The sequence below is a fragment of the Bos javanicus genome, chromosome 23 (genome assembly GCF_032452875.1).
Source record: "Bos javanicus breed banteng chromosome 23, ARS-OSU_banteng_1.0, whole genome shotgun sequence".
Taxonomy (NCBI): Eukaryota; Metazoa; Chordata; class Mammalia; order Artiodactyla; family Bovidae; genus Bos; species Bos javanicus.
In genome coordinates, this window is record NC_083890.1 from 38,449,390 (window position 1) to 38,469,137 (window position 19,748).

Genomic DNA, 19,748 nt, shown 5'->3' on the forward strand with positions numbered 1-19,748 from the left:
CAGGTTTCCTGTGAATTTTCTTTGGCTTTAAGAATTCTCTGTGAATTTCCAGAGGCCCCTTCAAGTAAATGATGGCTCTCTGGAGGGTCATGAAAACAGTCAGGGAATCTTTGTCCCTCCTCCCCAAGCCCCTCCACCCTCAGTTGGTACTCTTGTTTTTGCTACACATTTTTGAAAGGGAGGGGGTGATCACAAGCAGCTTTAGATTTTATTCATGCAAGAGTGTAGTTAGGAAGTAGGCAGCTTCCTTCTAAGAGTGATGGCTTGATGTTGCTCTGTGGTTAGTCCCCATGCTTCCTTAGTGAGCATTTCCCAGGAGACTGAATATAGTACCTACGAGCATTGTCGTTTTTGCTGGTCCAAAACTTTTTGGTGGGGAGATTCTTGTGCATCAAACTCAATCTCTCCTACAGCCTACAGTTGCCTGCCAATCTGTGCAGCTGGTGCAGGACTCAGTTACTTTGAAAGAGGAGGAAAGATGGCTTTTTTCCTTCACTCTCCCCCCAGCCTCCACCTCCTCCTGGTAATACTTCTCCCCCTCCCCCCCTCCCCATATTGTACAAAACCATGTGGATTTGCTGAACAGGTCTGTAAAATTAATTATACCGTGAGTGCTTGGTAACCAATGAATTGTAAATTGTACATTATTAAAACAGCATCAGAGCTCTGACTGATCTATTATTCTTTGGGGAATGAACAAAGATAAGAGCTCTATGTGCTTTAGAGGTCTTTCTTGCCACCATCCAGCAGGCACAGAGAGGAAATATCAAGTAGTCTTTTTTTGGTTTGGTTTTGTTTTTCTGCAAGCCGAATTAAATAGAAAGAGTATCTTTTTTCCCCCCGTTATTAAATTGTTATATGTGCCCTCACAAATCTGTCTGTAGCATCTAATAAGGTAGTGGGCACTCAATAATACTATTCCCCCGTGATTGTGGTAATATGTATCCATATATACTCGTACACAAATGCAATGCCTTGTCAACCTACTGTGAACAGGAGATATACGATATGACATGGCATCGTAATGAAATAAATTGTGTTGATGTAGTGCCTCTCTGCAACAGCTCGAGAAGGATTCAGAGTAAACAGCAGGAGACATAAAAAACATCGGCTGAGTGTGTGCCAGGGGCCTCGTGGCTTCAGTTGAAAAGGAAGAATCTGGAAGAAAAGGTTTTTCTTGTCTCTTTCTTCTAGACACAACAGGATGACCCCTGGGAGTTGTTTGTGAACCTCTCTTTTTACTGAACTATCTCCCTGGTGCAGAATTTCTCAGTATCTTTCTTCGTGCTACAATGATTCCTTCCAGGCACATCACACAGTTCTCCATGGAAACTTTCTCTTTCCACAGCTGACCAAGCCTGCCGGCCCTGGGAATAGAAGAGTCAGGCACGTAGCATTTGGGCTCACAGGCAGGGGTTTGGACTAAGAGAACCAATGCAGGTAGAAGGTAAAGCTCACATCATTCCGCCACCCACCCCCCAACCCCTGCCAAGTAGGTAAATGTTTCTCAACCCACCATTTCAGGCACAATAGGATACTTCAGAACTAGGCTGCAGAGGAACAGATAGGCAATTTGTAGGGCCCAGTGCCAAGATAAAATGCAGGCCCCATGCTCAAAAAGTCTGAAAAATTTCAAGACAATGACAGCAAAGCATTCAACTAAGCGTGGGCTCTTCCAAGGGCAGGACTGTAAACAACCCCACAGGCTACACACCCAGGAAGCCAGCCCTGGTGCAGAGAGACATTTGCACGATGGCTCGTGAGGGCTTCTGAATGTTCGCTGCACTTTAATCTTCTCGGGGCCTGATTGGGCCATCAGACAAATTCAGGATTTCTTTCAGCTGGGGGAAGACAGTACCATCCATTCTTTTCCCCACCTGGAGCTACAGTGGGATTACTTTTCCATCTCCGTGGTCTGAGGGCAGCCGTTCTCAATAAGAGACTGCCATGGGGGTCGGGTGGAGCTCAAAGAAGCATGAGAGAGACACACAGAGAGATTACCATAAAAGAGTAGACAGAAATCAACTTTCTGATAGACCGGTATCCTTAGCCATGGTTTCTCATGGTTTTTCTGAGCACTACGTTGTTGCCATCTTCTCATTCTCCAAAGAACTCCCGTGACATTGAGGGAAAGATGACAATTGTTTCTTCTGTTTTACTTTCAGTCAGCATCTTCTTACCTATTGCTTCCTGTTTTAGTTTGGTACAAGGAGACAGGAGAGATGACCAGCAGACATGGGGACAGAGTGGTGAGAGGCTAACAGGGAGGATTGGGGGAAGAAACCATTATACAGATGGTCTGTGGGAATGATGCAACCACAGCCAAGAGGAGCTGGTAGACAGGCAGGAGGGGGATGGGGCGAAGGTGGTATTTAATGAGTTGTACCCAGCCCAGCAGGTCTAACTTCCTGCAAGACCTTCTGTTCTGTTTGTGACTCTGTCCCCTCTGAGGCTTCCCTGTAGCTCAGATGGTAAAGAATCCACCTGCAATGCAGAAGACCCAGGTTCGATCTCCAGGTCGGCAAGGGAGAAGGGAATGGAAACCCACTCCAGTATTCTTGCCTGGAGAATCCCATGGACAGAGGAGCCTGATGCGCTACAGTCCATGGGGTCACAAAGAGTCAGACAAAACTGAGCTACTAACACTACTTACTACTACTGTCTCCTCTGTGAGGATTTGAACCTGATTATTGTCCTAGAAGGGCACATGTGTTCAATGGACGGGCATTGGGAATGTATTCAGGCACACACCTTCCTTTCAATATCCTTAGAGCCAGAAACATATGTGAGCACTTTAGGGGAATAAATAGATCAGCCCTGAGGGGCACTGGTCCAGGTGACAAATTGGGTTAAGATAAGAAAAGAAAACAAAACGGAACAATAGCCTGTCTTATAATTCATCTGCTGCTTTGTTGTAGAAAATGGTTTTTGCTGTCACCACAGAAGAAAACCGGCAGAGTGGTTAAAGTACCATTATAACACCACTGGAATAGCCCTTGCTGGTCATCAGAAAACTAAGCTAGAAGCTTCAACCTGCCCATCCACCCACCCCGACCCACACAGGCAGAAGAGGCTCCTGCAGGAAATGGGCTCTGTTTGTGATTGCAGTGTGCCCTAAGACTCAAAAGAGGGCAGCAGATAGCTGACACTGCCTGTCGGACCAGGAAAGCCTGTAACCTGAGGAATGTCAATAGGAAAATCTGCAGGTTTATCAAAACTCACATCCTGCAAGGGTTAGCTGAGCCAGAACTGTGTGCTTCTAGAACTGCGTGTTTAATATCTGTCAAAGCAGATATTTGATTCATGGGATCTAATGAGCTTTGGTGATATGGAGGGCAAATGGCCTCTTGCCCACCATGGCAGCCTCATGCCACGTGATTTAGGGATTGAAAACCTGTGATGCCGATGTCAGCAAAATCACGGCTGAGACACAGGAGCAATGGCCATGCAGGGTGGTGTGGAGAGACTGCCTGAATGCTTTGGCAGCCTTGTAAGAGAGTTGGCTGATATTCTGAAATAAGCAGGACCCTCCCCACAAAGAGGGTGCAGTCTCTCCCGACCTGGTAAATTGCACAGAGACTGAGAATCACAGGATGTGGGAGCAAAGGATTCTCTTACTCTCTTTGAGATTTTCCAGTGCTTGCAGAAGAAAGCTTGTGATGGGAAGAACATGCCCCAGCTCCTGGGAGATTGGGGTTTCAGGGAGGCTGGGGGCAGGTAGGGTGAAGGAGGAAAAACACTGCTGGAGGGGAAGAGGCGTGAAGCACTCGGGCAGAAAGCAAAGCAGAGTCCTCAACCCAGTCTTGCAGAGTTTAGGATTTCATCCCAGGGTTCATCTCTGTGATCCTGTTTCCTAAAAAGACTAATAATCAGGTGTTGATTCCTAATACAGCCTCCCAGAAAAGTTCTTTTGTGTCATTTGGCAGGGAAAAACCGTGAACAGCAAGGAATTGTATTTTTAAAGTCAACCCTGAAATGATATTGCAAAGCTCATAATGATCTTTTAAAAATATCTGACCTGGTTTTAAGTAATTATTTTCACTCTAGTTCCTTTTGTATAAAAAGCGTTTTAAAATCATGTTGAGTTACCTGGAAAACCTCAAATACTTAAAGAATCTAGAAGATGTTGCCTTTTAAAAGTTGAACTCCATTGATTTTGAGCATATTTTTGATTTTTAAAAAGAACTGAAGTTAATTTTTTTTTTTACTTCTTCAACAAGTTCGATTCCACTGAAGAATTTCCCTTGTGCACTTAGTTGCTCTTTCCAACCGTATGAACTGTAGTCCACCAGGCTCCTCTGTTCGTGGGGATTCTCCAGGCAAGAATACTGGAATGTGTCGCCATGCCCTCCTTCAGGGGATCTTCCCAACCCAGGGATTGAACCCAAGTCTCCCACATTGCAGGCAGATTCTTTACCATCCGAGCCCCCACGGAAGCCCAAGAATACTGGAGTGGTTAGCCTATCCCTTCTCCAGGGGAACTTCCCAACCTAGGAATCTGCAGATTATCTTTTTATTTTATTTTTGTTTCTGTAACCTAGAATTAACAGCTGCTATATTGTCTAGGTCCACAACTGATGTTAGACAAAGGGTTTCTGAGAAACATGCCCTGAAATTTTGGACTGATTTAATATTAAACAATTACCACGGAGCTGAGGAAATCAGTCCCTTTATAGATGTTGGCAAATAGAGGATTCTCTTCATATGTATCGTATTAAAAACCAGACTTGGCAAGAGCTAACTGGTCTACAGTGATAGTGTATTTCTCTGTATTCCCCAAAATATTGAGGCAGGAGATTAAGGAGATTATTTTTTACTAGTGTTTCACATGTCATGAAATTAAAGCTGAAAATTGATAAACAAATTAACAGGGTCTCTATTATTCCATAGGACCATGAAGGACGTCTGGAGCTTTCTTTAAGTGTCCTGGTAGTCTATTTGTGGGCTACCCAGGTGACGCTACTGGTGAAGAACCTGCCTGTCAGTGCAAGAGACTCAGGTTCTATCCCTGGGTTGGGAAGATCCCCTGGAGGAGGGCACAGCAATCCACTCCAATATTCTTGCCTGGAGAATCCCACGGACAGAGGAGCCTGGTGGGCTATGACCCATAGGGTAACAAAGAGTTGGACACAACTGAAGCAACTTAGCATGTACCCATGGAATCCACTTGTAGAATAATAGAATCCAGAGTAATCCTAAGATCTTTCATCTCAAAATAATTCTAGGCAAAACGATACATTTCTCTTTTCCAGAGCAGTCGTCACCAGAATTTAAAAAAAAAAAATTTGTTCTCCTGAACATAGCTCTCTCAGGAATAACCCCAGTCAATCCTCAAATTATAAGTGAAGAAAAAAAGCAAGAAAGAAAAAGAAAAGAGAAATGGCTGTATTTACACAATTTTTATGAGGGGAAAATGATCCACAAGAAAAAAGAAATATACATGCAACAAATAAGAACCTGATAAGATAAATAACCATAAAGCCATTGAACTTAATAAAGTTAAGGAGACTGCAGGTTGGAAGTCCTGAATTTTGCTGGCAGCTCTGCCCCTCCATTAAGTCATCTTACAAAAGGCTCATTTTTACATTTTAGAGTCTCAGTTTTCTTCTCGGTAAAGTAAGGACATTTGAATTTATTTCAAAATTCTTTTATGATTCAGTGAAGTATGGCAACTGACCTTGATTTCTTTACCTTATTGAATGAATCTCGGCTTTAGTTTATGATAAAGCATAGCTACCAGAAATTATGTTAGACATGCATTGTAAAAGGTACACTTTTCTAAGCCATAAGAGATACACAATTTTTAATGGTGTTTTTAATCTTCGTTTCTCTCTTAAATACCACCTGGACTCTTGTGTACCACTCCAGTGGTATGTGTTTGGTTTTCAAAATTGTGTCACTACCAGGAGAGTATTTTTGGGTGCCAGATTATTCAGCCCTGAATCTGGGAGTTTAGGTAGGGAGTTGCTCACTCTGGCCCATCCTTAGCATCTGCCTCAGTCCAGTAGCCCTTAGCTATCTACTAATATCAGAAAATAGATCACAAAGCAAACAAGCCTTCTGCCTGACCATGTTAACAGCAAGATCAACAGCTATTAGGCCACCGTTTTAATTTCCTGAAAGCCTTCATCTATTTTTCTCTGCTTTCTCACCACGGCAGTTCTTTCTTGCTCTTCAGACTCCCACCTTTCCTCAAATCCTTTTTTGTCCATCAACATTTAGGTCATTTATATCTTTTGTATGTAGGTACCTCCGGGTTATTCTGGAGAAAAAGAAATGGCACAGAAAATAGTTTGTGCGTTTAGAAGGTTTGAAATCTCGATCTCCCAGAAAGGTTGATGCGTTGTTGAAATCCTTGCCCTGCATCCTGAGGACCCAGCTGCACACACATCCCTTGCTCCTCCATGCTTGTTAATCCTATTTTCATGTGGGAGGAGGGCAAGCACATTCTTCGGTCTTATATGAATAGAGGTGGGAATGATTAGAAGAAAGGAACTAGCTTGTATTGAATAGTTCATGTGGCTGGCACTAAGTTAGGGGTTTTGCACACATGATCCTCATAAAGAGTCATAAAGACTCTTATTGATAACTTTTGTAATCCCTTTATAAAAAAAAAAGTTTTAATATGGCTCAGAGAGGTTAAGTACCTTGCCCAGTGCCACACAGTAAGTGGCAGAGTTCACAACTTAATTCCACAGACTTCCTAATGCTTCCTTTTTTAAAAGTTCTTATTCACAGCTTTAGAAGAATGGAAGCCATTGTCTCCACTGCTTTTTATAATTCATAAAAATCATATAATTTTAGCAAGAAGAAATCTATTATGTGAAATGAAGGTACAATTATATCGTATCCCAATTTTACATGCATATGGTATTTTAACATTTGCTAGCCATGAATTAGGACATTTCGAAGTCTAACACAACAGATTGGAGCAGGACCAGTTAGACAGTATTTTTTTTACATCATGTTAAAGTTAGTCTCTTAGAATGATATATAATGTACCGGGAGAAATGAAACATTTTTTCCTAAATCTGTTTATCCAGAAGAATCTCTTTACCATTAAAGAAATACAGCTCATTGTTGCCTGTGCAGGCGCACCTTCTCCAAACATTTTTTAGGTCAATATATACACGTGGTGAGAGAACCTAAATTTTGAAATGATGTATAAGAGGGTAGAAATTGATCTCTTTCTTTTGTATCTTTCCTTAGAAAATTTAAGATTCAGTGGGATGGGTAAAACAAAGTGTATTGATATTGTATTAATCTCTGCTTTTTACTTTATCTGGAAAGTGAGAGTGTTAGTTGCTCAGTCATGTCTGACTCTTTTGGACCCTGTGGACTGTAGCCCACCAGGCTCCTCTGTCCATGGAATTCTCTAGACAAGAATACTGGAGTGGGTTGCCATTCCCTTCCCCAGGGGATCTTCCCGACCCAGGGATCAAACCCGGGTCTCCCGCATTGCAGGAAGATTCTTTATCATCTAAGCCACCATGGAAGGAAAAATTGGAAAGTGCTATAAAAAGAAGGAGAAACCTACCACGTGTGGCATAGCAACAACAGCCTAAACCTATGTGGCATTTTATGGCTTACAGTTCTGTTTCTTGAAATGGGGTTCCTGGGAGACTTGCCTTAGATTCTTGGGGGAACACTGCCATGCAGATTCCTGGTTCCGACACTATACCTGATGAGTCAGTCTCGGTGGAGGGGAGGCACGGAGGGGTGGAACTCAGGAATCTAAAATTGAAAACTCTTTCCAGATGTATTTTTTTTTTGGCTCTGTCAGGTCTTAGTGGTGGCTTGTGGAATCTTCACACTTGCACTCAGGCTTCTCTCAGGTATAGTGTGTGGCATGCAGGCTTAGTTGCCCTGCCAGCATGTGGGAATCTTAGTTCCCTGTCCAGGGATGGAACCCACATCCTCAGCATTGGAAAGTGGATTCTTCACCAATGGACCACCAGGGAAAGTCCCTCAGATGATTTTTTTATATATACCAAAATTATAACCATTGTCTTATAAAATTTTCACATGTTACTTTCTTTGTATCTTTCAAGAAACCTCTATGCAATAATAGGTAATTATCATTTTACAGATGAGGCTATTGGAACATGGAAAAGTTACTTGTCTGAGGGGACACAGCTAATTAGTTGCAGAACTCTGAGTAGCATCCACCTCTTTTGCCTTGACCACAGAGTCCGTGACCCCTCCCACACCACGCTGCATATGTTGAGTGGATGCAGGGGATAAAATGTTGGAGGATAACACAGGCATGGGCTTCCCCGGTGGCTCAGTGGTAAAGTGTAGGAGAGCCAGGTTTCATCCCTGGGTTGGGAAGATCCCCTGGAGAAGGAAATGGCAACCCACTCCAGTATTTCTCCCTGGAGAATTCCATGAACAGAGGAGCCTGGCAGCTACAGTCCATGGGGTCACAAAGAGTTCGATATGACTTAGCGATTGAACGACAACAACCTAGGGTTCAAGTTTCATGCTTTCTGTGCTGGATCTAAAAATTCATCACCAAACCAAAAGTCACATAGGTTTCTTCCTATGTTTCCTTCTGGAAGCTTTCTAGTTTTCCATGTTACATTTAGGTCTATGACCCATTATGAGTTATTCTTTGTGAAAGGTGTAAGCTCTGAAACTAAGTTCATTTTTTTTTGGCACGTGGACATCCAGTTGTCCCAGCATCACTCATGGAAAAGACTATCCCTGCCTCAGAGAATTGCCTTTGCTCCTTTGTCAAAGAGCTTTGATTCTTGCTATAAAAGTACTTTACCTCTGTTCTCCTTTTTAAAGGGCAGCCAGAATACAACAATTGAAAGATCTCTGGAGAAGGGAATGGCTACCCACTCCAGTATTCTTGCCTGGAGAATTCCCTGGACCGAGGAGCCTGGCAGGCCACAGTCCATAGGGTCTCAAGAGTTAAGAGTCGCTAAGATACAACTTAGCGACTAAACCACCAACCATAAAATAAATAAAAGGCAACCAGATCAGTCCTGCATTTAATGATTACTTGCTTAGGATTTGGACTCCATCTTTTTAGGAAACAACATGGGAGCAATTCGTAGATGAGAATATGAACTGAAAGAACCCCCCTGAGAGTATACTGGGACAGAATGCATCCATACTGAAGTTAGTGGTCCTGGATTAGAGATGGAAAAAAACAAGTTCTAGATCTGACTCCACCATTCACCTCTGGGTCTTATTCTGTCTCCTTCACTGGAAAATGGGAGGAGTGTTGTAAGACATATGCTGCCTCTGCTGCTGCACTAAGTCGCTTCAGTCATGTCCGACTCTGTGCGACCCCATAGATGGCAGCCCACCAGGCTCCCCCATCCCTGGGATTCTACAGGCAAGAATACTGGAGTGAGTTGTCATTTCCTTCTCCAGTGCATGAAAGTGAAAAGTGAAAGTGAAGTCGCTCAGTTGTGTCTGACTCTTCTCGACCCCATGGACTGCAGCCCACCAGGCTCCTCCGTCTATGGGATTTTCCAGGCAAGAGTACTGGAGTGGTTTGCCACTGCCTTCTCCGTATAAGACATATGGCAGGTTACTAGTTATCCAATTCTGCTTCTAGGGCCCTGGATCATAGTAGAGTTAATGAAGCTTCCATCTGGAAAAGGGATTCTTATTCGGGCAGCAAGTGTGTTCTTTCAGAACTGACTCATGAGGACTCACTGCATTTCTTGTGGCTGATGTACCCCACGTCCTGGAAAACAGAATAGCCTATGACACACTTAGAAACCCCATTGCACCATCTTCCTGCTTACACCCCAGACCCATCACATCCCACACCTGTATGTGGTCATCGCCCCATGTTTTCACATCTGGCACTGAGGTGTCTTTGTTTATTTATCCCAACTTGGGTCAGAAATGTCTCTTGTTTCTTGGAGATCCAAGATCTGTTCAGCTTCTCCTCTCTTCAGCCCTTCCTTCTGATTCTCTCTGCCCAAGGCTGACCACACACTCCCTCACTCTCGAGAGCACACAGCTTATCTATTTTCCACATTTAAGTCAGCCAAAGGCTTTCAAAGATAATGAAAATCTCTCAACTGCACTGTTGAGTTGTAAGGAATTTGCTAGATTTGCTGGCACGGAGAGTTACAGGAATGTTCTTCTAGTACTTTGTGGTCTGGAATCCCTAGAGGGGTCAGGAAGCTACAGGAAACACAGACATGTGAAAATAATTATACTATAGCATGGGGCATGTTGGCTCTTTGGGGGATGAAGGGGAGAGGCATCTTATAATTCTTGCAGAAGAGGTGACGGTTGGGTATTACAGGATGGTGAGGAGGTCAGCAACAGCCTAGACTGGGAGTGTGGATGATGGGATCCAGGCCGGGGTAACACCACTTGCAGCGAAAGGAAAGCACAAAAAAGCTCACCATTTTGGATGCAGCTAGTTCAGCCCTACCCACGGATGCACAAGTGGACTTAGTTGGCTTGGCTGGCAGGGCAGGTCCCCCCTCCCACTCCCACTCTCCATGTTGCATGTATGTCCTTCTTGAGCCTGCTCTTTTGTTAACTCTCAGGAAATCAATCATACTCTGTCAAGACGAGAGAGAGAAGCCTGCTCTACTGGCTAGTATCCACGAGATGAGAACTTTGGTGCAGCTGAAGCATGCAAAAGTATTAATTGCTCAGTCATGTCTGATACACTTTGCGACTCCATGGACTGTAGTCCATCAGGCTCCTCTGTCCATGGAATTCTCCAGGCAAGAATATTAGAGTGGGTAGCCATCCCCTTCTCCAGGAGATCTCCCCAACCCAGGGATCCAACCCAGGTCTCCTGCATTGCAGGCGGATTCTTTACCATCTGAACCACCAGGGAAGCCCGCAGCTGAAGCATAGACCATGCTTAAAGGCAGCCAGAAGTAAAGGAGAGAAAGGACTGATGGAAATGCCAAGTTGAAAGATCCTTCCATCCAGGTCACAGGGGCAGGAAGAGGACCTTGCTTAGCCCTGGGTTCTGTTTCTATCTTATGGTGCAGCTCCAAGGAGGAAGCCAAGCATCCTGTGTGACTGTGGGGATTTGAAGGAAGCATGAGGATTGCTATGCTCATCCTGCAATAGTAGCGACTTTTAGGAACAGAACTGGCTGGCTCCCTGATCTTGGACTTCCCAGCCTCCAGACCAGGGAGAAATAGACGTTTGTTGTTTAAGCCATCCAGTCAATGGTAGTGTCGTACGGCAGCCCAAATTGACCAAGGCAATAGGAAATCCAGAAAGAAGGACAAGTTTGCAGAAACCTTAAATGCTGTTTCAACTCTACTGCACTTCAGTGGCAGAGAGGACCAGAAGGCAGTTAGATATGCTGGTCTCAAGTTCAACTGTGACTCAGTGTAGATGAAGCAGCAAAGGAGTAACTGAGAGCATTGGGAAGACAGATCCTCTGTTAATGGGCGTCCCTGGCAGCTCAGATGGTAAAGAATCTGCTTGCAATGCAGGAGGCCAGGGTTGGAAGGATCCCCTGGAGAAGGGCACGGCAACCCACTCCAGTATTCTTGCCTGGAGAATCCCATGGACAGAAGAGCCTGACTATACTCTGTAGTTTTGCACAGAATTGGACACAACTGAGCGACTAAAACTTTAATTCAGTGCAGCGAATACTATAGCAGGCCCTGGTAAAGCACTGTAGGACAAGCAAAGAAGAATCACATATAGCCTAATGTTTTAAGGAGCCTGTGTGTGTGTCCTCAGTTGGGTCTGACTCTTTGCCATCCCATGGACTGTAGTTCCTCTGTCCATGGAATTCTTCTAGGCCAGAATACTGGAGCAAGTTTGCATTTCCTACTTCAGGGGATCTTCCTGACCCAGGGATCCAACCAGCGTCTCTCGTGTCTTCTGCATTGGCAGGCAGATTCTCTACCTCTGAGCCACCAAGGAGCTTTAAGGAGCCTACTTTGTTTTAATTATGGCCTCGAACTCAGGTTTAACATGTGCAAAAGTATTTCGAAGATTTATTGCTGAAGTAAGGTGTAAAATTATGTCTACAAATTTAGGTCTCTTTCTCTGGCTTTCTCTGAGGTTTTCTATATAAGTTAGTCCCCCTTTTTTTCTTTCTTTTTTTCTTCAGATTTCTTATGGGATTAAGCCAAATTCTAGGAGATGATAAACATGAGAATTAATTTACTTGCTCTTTATTTTCTATCATTCTTTATGCTTCAACATGACATGACTAACTCACAGCAGTCCAAACAATGAAGGGTACATCTTTATGGAAATCACCAGTCTTAGGAATTAAAGTCGAGAGAGAATGGAGGAAGGTTAAAACAATTTACTTATTTTTTAGTAAACAATTTACTTATTTTTTATTTTTCTTTTTCAAACCTATTTTTCTGTATGTTGGTTAACTATTTTTAAATAAACACACACACATACACACACAGTTACAGTCTCTCCGTTGACTGCAAGAGTTTATGAAATGGGCAGTAGATGTTTTTAAAAATGCTTAAAATATTTAAGAAAATATTTAAGGAACATTCTAAAATACATGCATTTGCACGAAGAACAACTGTGGGACTGCAGTACCTTCTTTTGGAAGTTAAACATTGGAATAAAAGATGAAGTTTTAGAATTTGAATTTAATATGCATGCTAAAAGTGCTAATACGCACTTTTTATCATCATGAATTGAGAAAGTCATTTAAAGCAAATAATGGTATCCTGTTTCAACAGGAATTTGCATATTTTGCCAATACCTTGATAATATTTTAGGAAATCTCTTTCTAAAGTATGAGATTTCCTATTGGAAAAACATTCAGATTCAGTGAATTCATATGGAAAATTTGTCTTCGGTCTCTTTATTTAAATATTTTAAGTTCCTTTTCAATCAAATTTAGCCAGTGGAATACAGGTAACATATTTTGTTCTTCTTCCCCGAGAAACTGATGTGTTTACTCTTTTAAGGACTCAAAGGGGCTTTTCAAATTAACTTCAATTTTTATGGCCCCTTTTTCATATCCCTTGTGTGAATTTATTGTGGAGACTTATGAATGACGGAATCAATTTCAGCAGCTGACTACTGAATTGCTTTGCTTGGGTGAGTATAAAAAAACTTTGGCAATGTGTTCAGACCCGAGTTTAGTGCCTAAGCAAAACTTTTTATAACAGCCAGGATATAAATCATCATGAAGGAGGCACTTGAACACAGAAACACACTTTTAAAAAATTCATCAAAAATTTGAAAAGCACTTTCAATTGTTTATACGACTGCAGTTCATCTCTCTGGAACAAATGAGTTCCCTTTTGTAAGAGTTTTATCTTTTCAAGTATCTATTGTATCATTGCTCAAGGTAGAACTCGAAGTAAAATTACAATTTTAAAACCTTTTGGGCAATGGTTCTAATTAATATAATTAATATTTTAGCAAAATGTCATGGGTTGTAATTGAAAGAAACCATCTGGGTCTGAAGAGTACCTACTGAGGGCAACCCTATTAAGATTAATTCTGAGGTGAGTAAATTAATTTCCTGGACTTGCAAAGCAGCAAGGGGAAGCTTTTCCCTCTTCAGAAACCTGGAGGGGTTGGTCCTTGGCCCAGTAGAGACCCAAGGGCTATCTGGGCTGATTAACATATATATAATTAAAGTACATCAGCTAGAAAGACAGGGCCAGTTTTATTTGGTTCTGCACTACTGTGAAATAATTTTTGTCAACATGACTGTGTGTGTGTGTGTGTGAGAGAGAGAGAGAGAGATCTAGTTTCCCTGAGTATCATTCTGTTGCCTTTTTGGAATTCTTGCTCCCTCTCCTAGCAGATACCAAAGAGTAGACAAGATTTCTCTAGCATTCAAACTAGATTTCCTTTTCATTCATATCACCATTTTCAAGCCACATTTTTCATCACCTGGTAAGGAACACTGTAAATAATTGAGGTGATCCATCAAGAGACCCATTCTTGATAATGAAAAATTGCATAACTCAGTAGAAGTCAATTAAAAACCACAAACTTCAGAACCCTTTGCTCAGTGAAGATTTATTATTATAGAAGGCATTTAATACAATAGATTATGGGGTGAAAATTTTTAAAAGTTCTAAAAATTCAGTTAAAGCTTGACAATAGACTTAAGATTTATACAATGTCAAAGTATATTAGTTCTTTGAAATGAAAGTTTTTTCTCCTTCAACATGAAATGTCTTGAGATGTTCAGGATTTTAAAACCACAATGAGAAACAACATCTCACCATGAGATTTTTTTTTTTCCCCTTTGCAGGTGTAAACGATTCTTTGGTTGTGCCTATACATTAAAGGCAGACAAACTAAATGAGAGAAGTCAGAATATTTTTCTGTGAAACCAATTATCTGAATCATTAAACTACATAGATAAATGACAAATGTTTTTGTTATTTGGTTACTTGGTTAGGACACAGCCAACATTTAATAGAATGTATTATCTTATACAACTGCATATTAATTTAGTGAACAGTGACTTTGCTTCTTTAGAGACATTCAGTGCTGTGTGAGTGGCTGAGGGGAAAATGTCAAGTCTCTCAAATGTAACATCCATAATACTTTTTTCCCTTTTAGTGGTTCTTCATGCCCCAAATATGAAATTAATTAAGGAGCAAGACTTATCTTCAAAAATCAAGAATATTCATTTTGAGATGTACAATCTCCCAGCATAAGTTTAAGCTCTGCTTAAAAACTTAGGTAGGATATGGTAGTTAGGCCTGACAAATGCCTAACTCCAACCAACAGAGCACATGTGACTTGCTTCCTACTGAAATTAAGCTGCCAAATAAAAAGGAGGGATTGTCCCCTTTCTTAATAACAAAGAATGCAATCGTTAGAATTCTTCAGACTTGGAATTCCAGCAGTGTTCTTGTGTTTTCCTCGATGTGTGACAAGAATGAATAATATAAAAAATAAAAATAAACCTCATCTAAACAAGTGGTCCTTTGACTTTGTAAGTCACAACATCAAATACATCAAATTCTAAAAATACCTAAGACCAGTGAAATGTCAAAGCTGAGGGGGTAACATGATGGAGATAGGGGACAGATTTTTAAAAATCTTTACATTTTTTGGAATCTATCAGCATTAACTTTGTTCATTTCTGTTGAGATATTGCCATTTCAACCGACTACTAGAGGCCATATTTCATATTCATATAAATATTTGACTTTGACCTCATAAAAAGTCCCTTGGGTTTGTAATACTTTTATTCTTGTATAAGCTGAAACAAATCCTTTCCTTTTAAAAATCAAACAGACCACGTTACACACACAGTTGACTAACTATTTACAAAGCACCCAATTAAATCCTACTTAATTCTCTCTCACTCTAAAAATTCCATCTAACTGGTGTGTAGAGCACTGATCACATTAAATGTATAATGTTCACAAGCCCTGACAGTCCTATCTAACCCAGAATATACTACCTTCCTTCAAGAGAAAAGAAAGTCTTAAAAATAAGTGTTAAGGTTTTGAAGAAATGAGACCAGAAATCACGGTACAAGACAGATAAATCTACTTTAATATTCACATGTAAAAGTTACACATCACAAGAGATTGGACAGTAGTTTAGCAGTTAACTAACATAGCTATAGTGAAAATCATTTTTATAAAAAAATAATCTAGATGCGGTCATCAGAATTTTTGGTCTACTTAAGTTAATGTTTGAAGATCGACTTTTATCCCTGCTTGAAGGATTTGCCATTATGCCTTAAAATTTTTTTTTTCTCCCACTGTTGCCTATTAATATTCTTTGGAGGAAGGAAAGCAGAAAGTGTTCATTGCCAAGAGTTTGTCCTTTGGTAGCAAGCAGAGAACATTTTTCATTTCTATGATTTAAATAATCTGTACAGACATGAAACTCAGTGACATTAAGCTTTAGTGTAAAATGAAGAATGATAAGCATTTTTCCACTTTGATAAAACAGTAGATTTCATAAACTCATCAGGATCCAAGCATTTCCCCATCCTGTAAGCAAAATCATTCCGAATCCATCTTGACCTCCGTTAAAAAAGGAAAAACAAACACTTACTCTTTATATATTACACTATCAAACCCTGTACTTAAAAACTGATAAAGCGCATTTTCCACATGTAGGCTTCAAATACAAAGATTTCGATCTAGGTTAAAGAAAACACATTTGAATGGACTCAGAACAAGTTTATTTTGTGATTAAACATCTCATGCAGTCATGCAGGATCACTAGCTATAACTGTTACTTCCGAGTCTACAGGACACCAGGCAAAACAAAAACAAATTAAGAGCCAGACCAAACAGAAAAGACATTCAAGATTATCAAGAGCTCTTCAACTGAGCTGAAAAATAATTTTCCAAAAGAAATATTCCCACAGATTAAAAAAAAACACACACATAATATTTACAAAAAATATTTAATTAAAAATATCTTATAATTACAGTAGTCTATTAAAGCATATACTTTCTCACACTTATAGAGCATCTCTATATATACATGGTATGAAATGTCACTCAGTTATCTATACAATATGTAACATTCTTGCAGGGAACACAAAGTTCCCTGCCCCCGTATAAACATCTATTTTAAACAATAGATGTCAAAAAAAAAAAAAAAAATATCTACAATGCTCTGGTATATTAGTAAAGCTTCAAAACAAAAATTGAGCTCCTTGGTCACAAAGTCGGTTTCTAACAGTCGGATTTACTCTTGATTCTTCTATTTATCAGTCCTGTCACACTTAAGCTTAAAAGTTTAACTGCACCTCCAAAAAACACAAAAATGTACAATTCACAGCGGTTATAAATGGGACAAAAGAGAATACGTATGTAGAATGTTTATGAACGTGCAAAAAAATTTTAACAAAGATGAAAAGTTTTATTTTTCTTCCCTCTCTCTTGGAATGACGAATGAAACGTTTCTAAGATTTTCTGATCTTTTTGTTATTTTTCCTTCCTCCGGTTGGCTTTTTCTCTAACTTCTGCTCTCTCCCCCTCCCTCTCTAGGGCTCCTGGCTCGGGCTCAGGCGGCCGCACACCTGTGGAAGAGCAATGAATAGAGGGGGTGTGTGAACCTTCCCGCTGCAGACTAACTGGCGCCACCGACCAAACTCAAGACATGCTTGATCAACAACCCAAAACAAACCACCGGGTCAGACTACACCCGCAGTCCGCCGCCCGGCCCGGCGCCGTGCAAGCAGTCGCGAGCCCCCGGGAAGCCCGCGCAGGGCACCCACTCCGGGGACCCTGCCTGCGTCCTCTTTCGTGGGTGTCAGACTGCACGGGGCGGGGGGGGGGGGGGTGCGGCGCATTGGGCCCCACGCCCACGAGGGTACCCTCACTTCGGCGAGGAGACCGGCCGATCACTGGGGGCGGCGGGGACACGAGCTGATCCGTCCCCCAGTTCTCGAAGCTAAGTACGGGTTCACTTACTAACTGGGTGGCAGAGAGAGGTGAATCTTCCTTGGGAATCTGCCCTCAGAAATGCTGGGGCGGGGGGTGGGGGGACGGCAAAGAACACCACTGTGCCTGACACCGGAAGGCCCTGGGGACGGGGTGTCTCTGGTGACCGGCCACCCGAGAAGGGAAACGCGCGCTCACCTGGGACGCGCGGCTCAGCGGCAGAGAATGCTGTCGCCCTGCTTGTTCACCGCGCCGGCCTGGAACAGCAACCGACACCGAGGGAAAGGTTAGCGGGCGCCCCCACCGCGCTCCTCCCGGTCTTCCTCATCGGTTCCCGGAACCCAGGCTGGCCCGCCGACGCATGCCCCGACCCCAGCCTGCAGCCCCAGGGGGAGACTCCCCTTCCCCGGGGGGGACATGGACTTGACAGCCCAGGAGGCGCCCAGCCCTGGTCCCCGCCCCGCGCGCCCACCCGGCCGGCCCCCAAGCACGCTGCACCCAGCCCGCCGCCTGAGGCGGCGGCGGCCCCCGGAAAGAGCGGCAGGACGAACTGTCACTCTCCGCCGCCCCTGCCCCGGGGAAAGGGACCGCCCGCGTGCCTCCACCCGGCCGTCGCCTTCCCCGCGGACCCCCGCCGCATCCGCCCCGGGGCCTCTCACCGGGTCGGTGTTGAGCGCGGTGAGAGGGGTCCGCGGCGGCGCGGCCGGGCAGGTCCCGGCCGGGAGGTGCGGCGGCGCGGGCGGCGGCGGCTGCCTCAGCAGAGCCGGGTGCGTCTCCAGCGCCAGCTGCAGATCCAGGATGTAGTCGATAACGTGCTGCAGGAGCTCTACTTTGCTGACTTTCTTGTTGGGCGGGATGGTGGGCACCAGCCTCCGCAGGCGGCTGTAGCAGTCGTTCATATCGCACTGCAGGCACAGCGCCGGCTCGTCGGCCGCCGCCTCGGCCGCCTTGCAGCGCGCGGCCGCCGCCGCCGCGGCCGCGGCCGCCGAGCCGCCCAGGCTGTGGCCGTGCTCGGCCAGGCAGCGCAGCGCCAGCTCGCCACCGCCGCCGCCGCCGCAGCCCGACGGCGCCTTGCGGCCCGAGGGGCGCACCGGGCTCACCGCCTTCATCGCGCGCGCCCTGCGCCCTGAGCGAGCGGACCCGCTTGGGCGAGCGAGCGAGACAGGCAAGCTCCGACCCCCTCCCCTCGTCCGCGGCCGGCTCCTCTCCCCTCCGCGCCCCGCGCGCCCGCTCTGCGCTCGGGGCACCGGAAAGCTATGGGCGATCGCGCGCCCAACAATTGACCGGAGAATCGCTCTGGGCGACAGCGGGCGACACTCGGCCGGGACCAAAAGGCAAGGAAAAAAAAAAAAAAATCAAAGGCGCCGGAAAGAAAGCAGCCCACCGGGCGCCCGAGTCACTCCCTTCGGACCTCCGACTACAGCCGGCCCGCCGCTGCGGCCGCACTCCCCCGGGCCCGAGGGGTCCCCCGCTCCTATCTCAGACTCACAACCGCACCTCCTCTCCGCTCCGGCCCGGCCCGCCGCGCAGCTGTATTTATAAGCCGCGCGCTCCGGGGGCGGGGCCAGAGCGCCGGCCGGGTCGCCGCGCGAGCGAAAGCGGAGTCCGGGCTGGGCTCCGGGGGGCGGGTGCGCGGAGGGAGGTGGCGAGGGCGGGGGCTCCGGGCGATGCCGGGGGGCGGGAGCCGGGCAACCCGAGTGGAGGGGTGGGCGGGGGGCCGGGAGTGCCCAGCCAATCAGGCGGACGGTGCCACCTCAGGGAATGACGCTCGGGCCAATGGGAAGGGCACTCCATTCCGTCAACGCCGTGGGTGGGGGCTCTGAGAACCGAGAGCTGGGTGGGAGTCGGGCCAGGGTGGTGTGTGCCCTAGGGAGGCGAAAAGAGAGGGAGAAGTTAATTGCGAAGAGCTGCGGGAATGTGCGGCTGGAATTCACTCTCCCCCCCGGCTTAGGCGGTGGAGGGAGCGCCCGGGCCCTGCTCGAGGCTCTCCTGCCACTGCTAACAGCCTGGCGCCCGAGGACCGTCCACCACCCATCCCTCCATCCCTGGATTTCAGCGCCTTAAGAAGGACGCTGTTCTAGAAGGCACGTTCGTTCTCCTGTTTCCCCACTCCCGTTTCTTTCTTCAGCTTTTCCCAACTGCCGAAACCATAATGATGGAATGGAATGCGTAGCCTTTCCGTGCCTGTTTTTAAAACGTTAAAGCTTGAGGGGTGGGGGGTGGCGGGTGGGGAGGGGGAAATGGAAAAGAAGGCCGAATGCACATTTTTGGTGAAGGGACGTATAAATAAAACCGAGACGTCGTAGGGTTTTTCTTTTACCCATCTAGATGCAAAAGTGGGCTCAAGAAATGCAATTGCCTTGAACATTAAATTAGAGCACGTAAATATTAAAAATGCATGGGCACGGGGTATTTAAAATT

The 19,748-nt window shown here is 44.7% G+C and overlaps 1 protein-coding gene across 1 annotated transcript; it reads right to left on the reverse strand.

Annotated features, from left to right (window-relative positions):
* Window positions 1-15,445: 15,445 nt before the first annotated feature.
* Window positions 15,446-18,864, reverse strand: ID4 (inhibitor of DNA binding 4). Its single transcript, XM_061398751.1, has 3 exons — window positions 17,987-18,864; window positions 17,526-17,584; window positions 15,446-16,963 (listed from the first exon to the last, which is right to left on the reverse strand). Exons 1-2 carry the CDS (start codon window positions 18,434-18,436, stop codon window positions 17,540-17,542), a joined length of 495 nt encoding a protein of 164 aa, XP_061254735.1. The 5' UTR covers window positions 18,437-18,864; the 3' UTR covers window positions 15,446-16,963; window positions 17,526-17,539.
* Window positions 18,865-19,748: the final 884 nt, after the last annotated feature.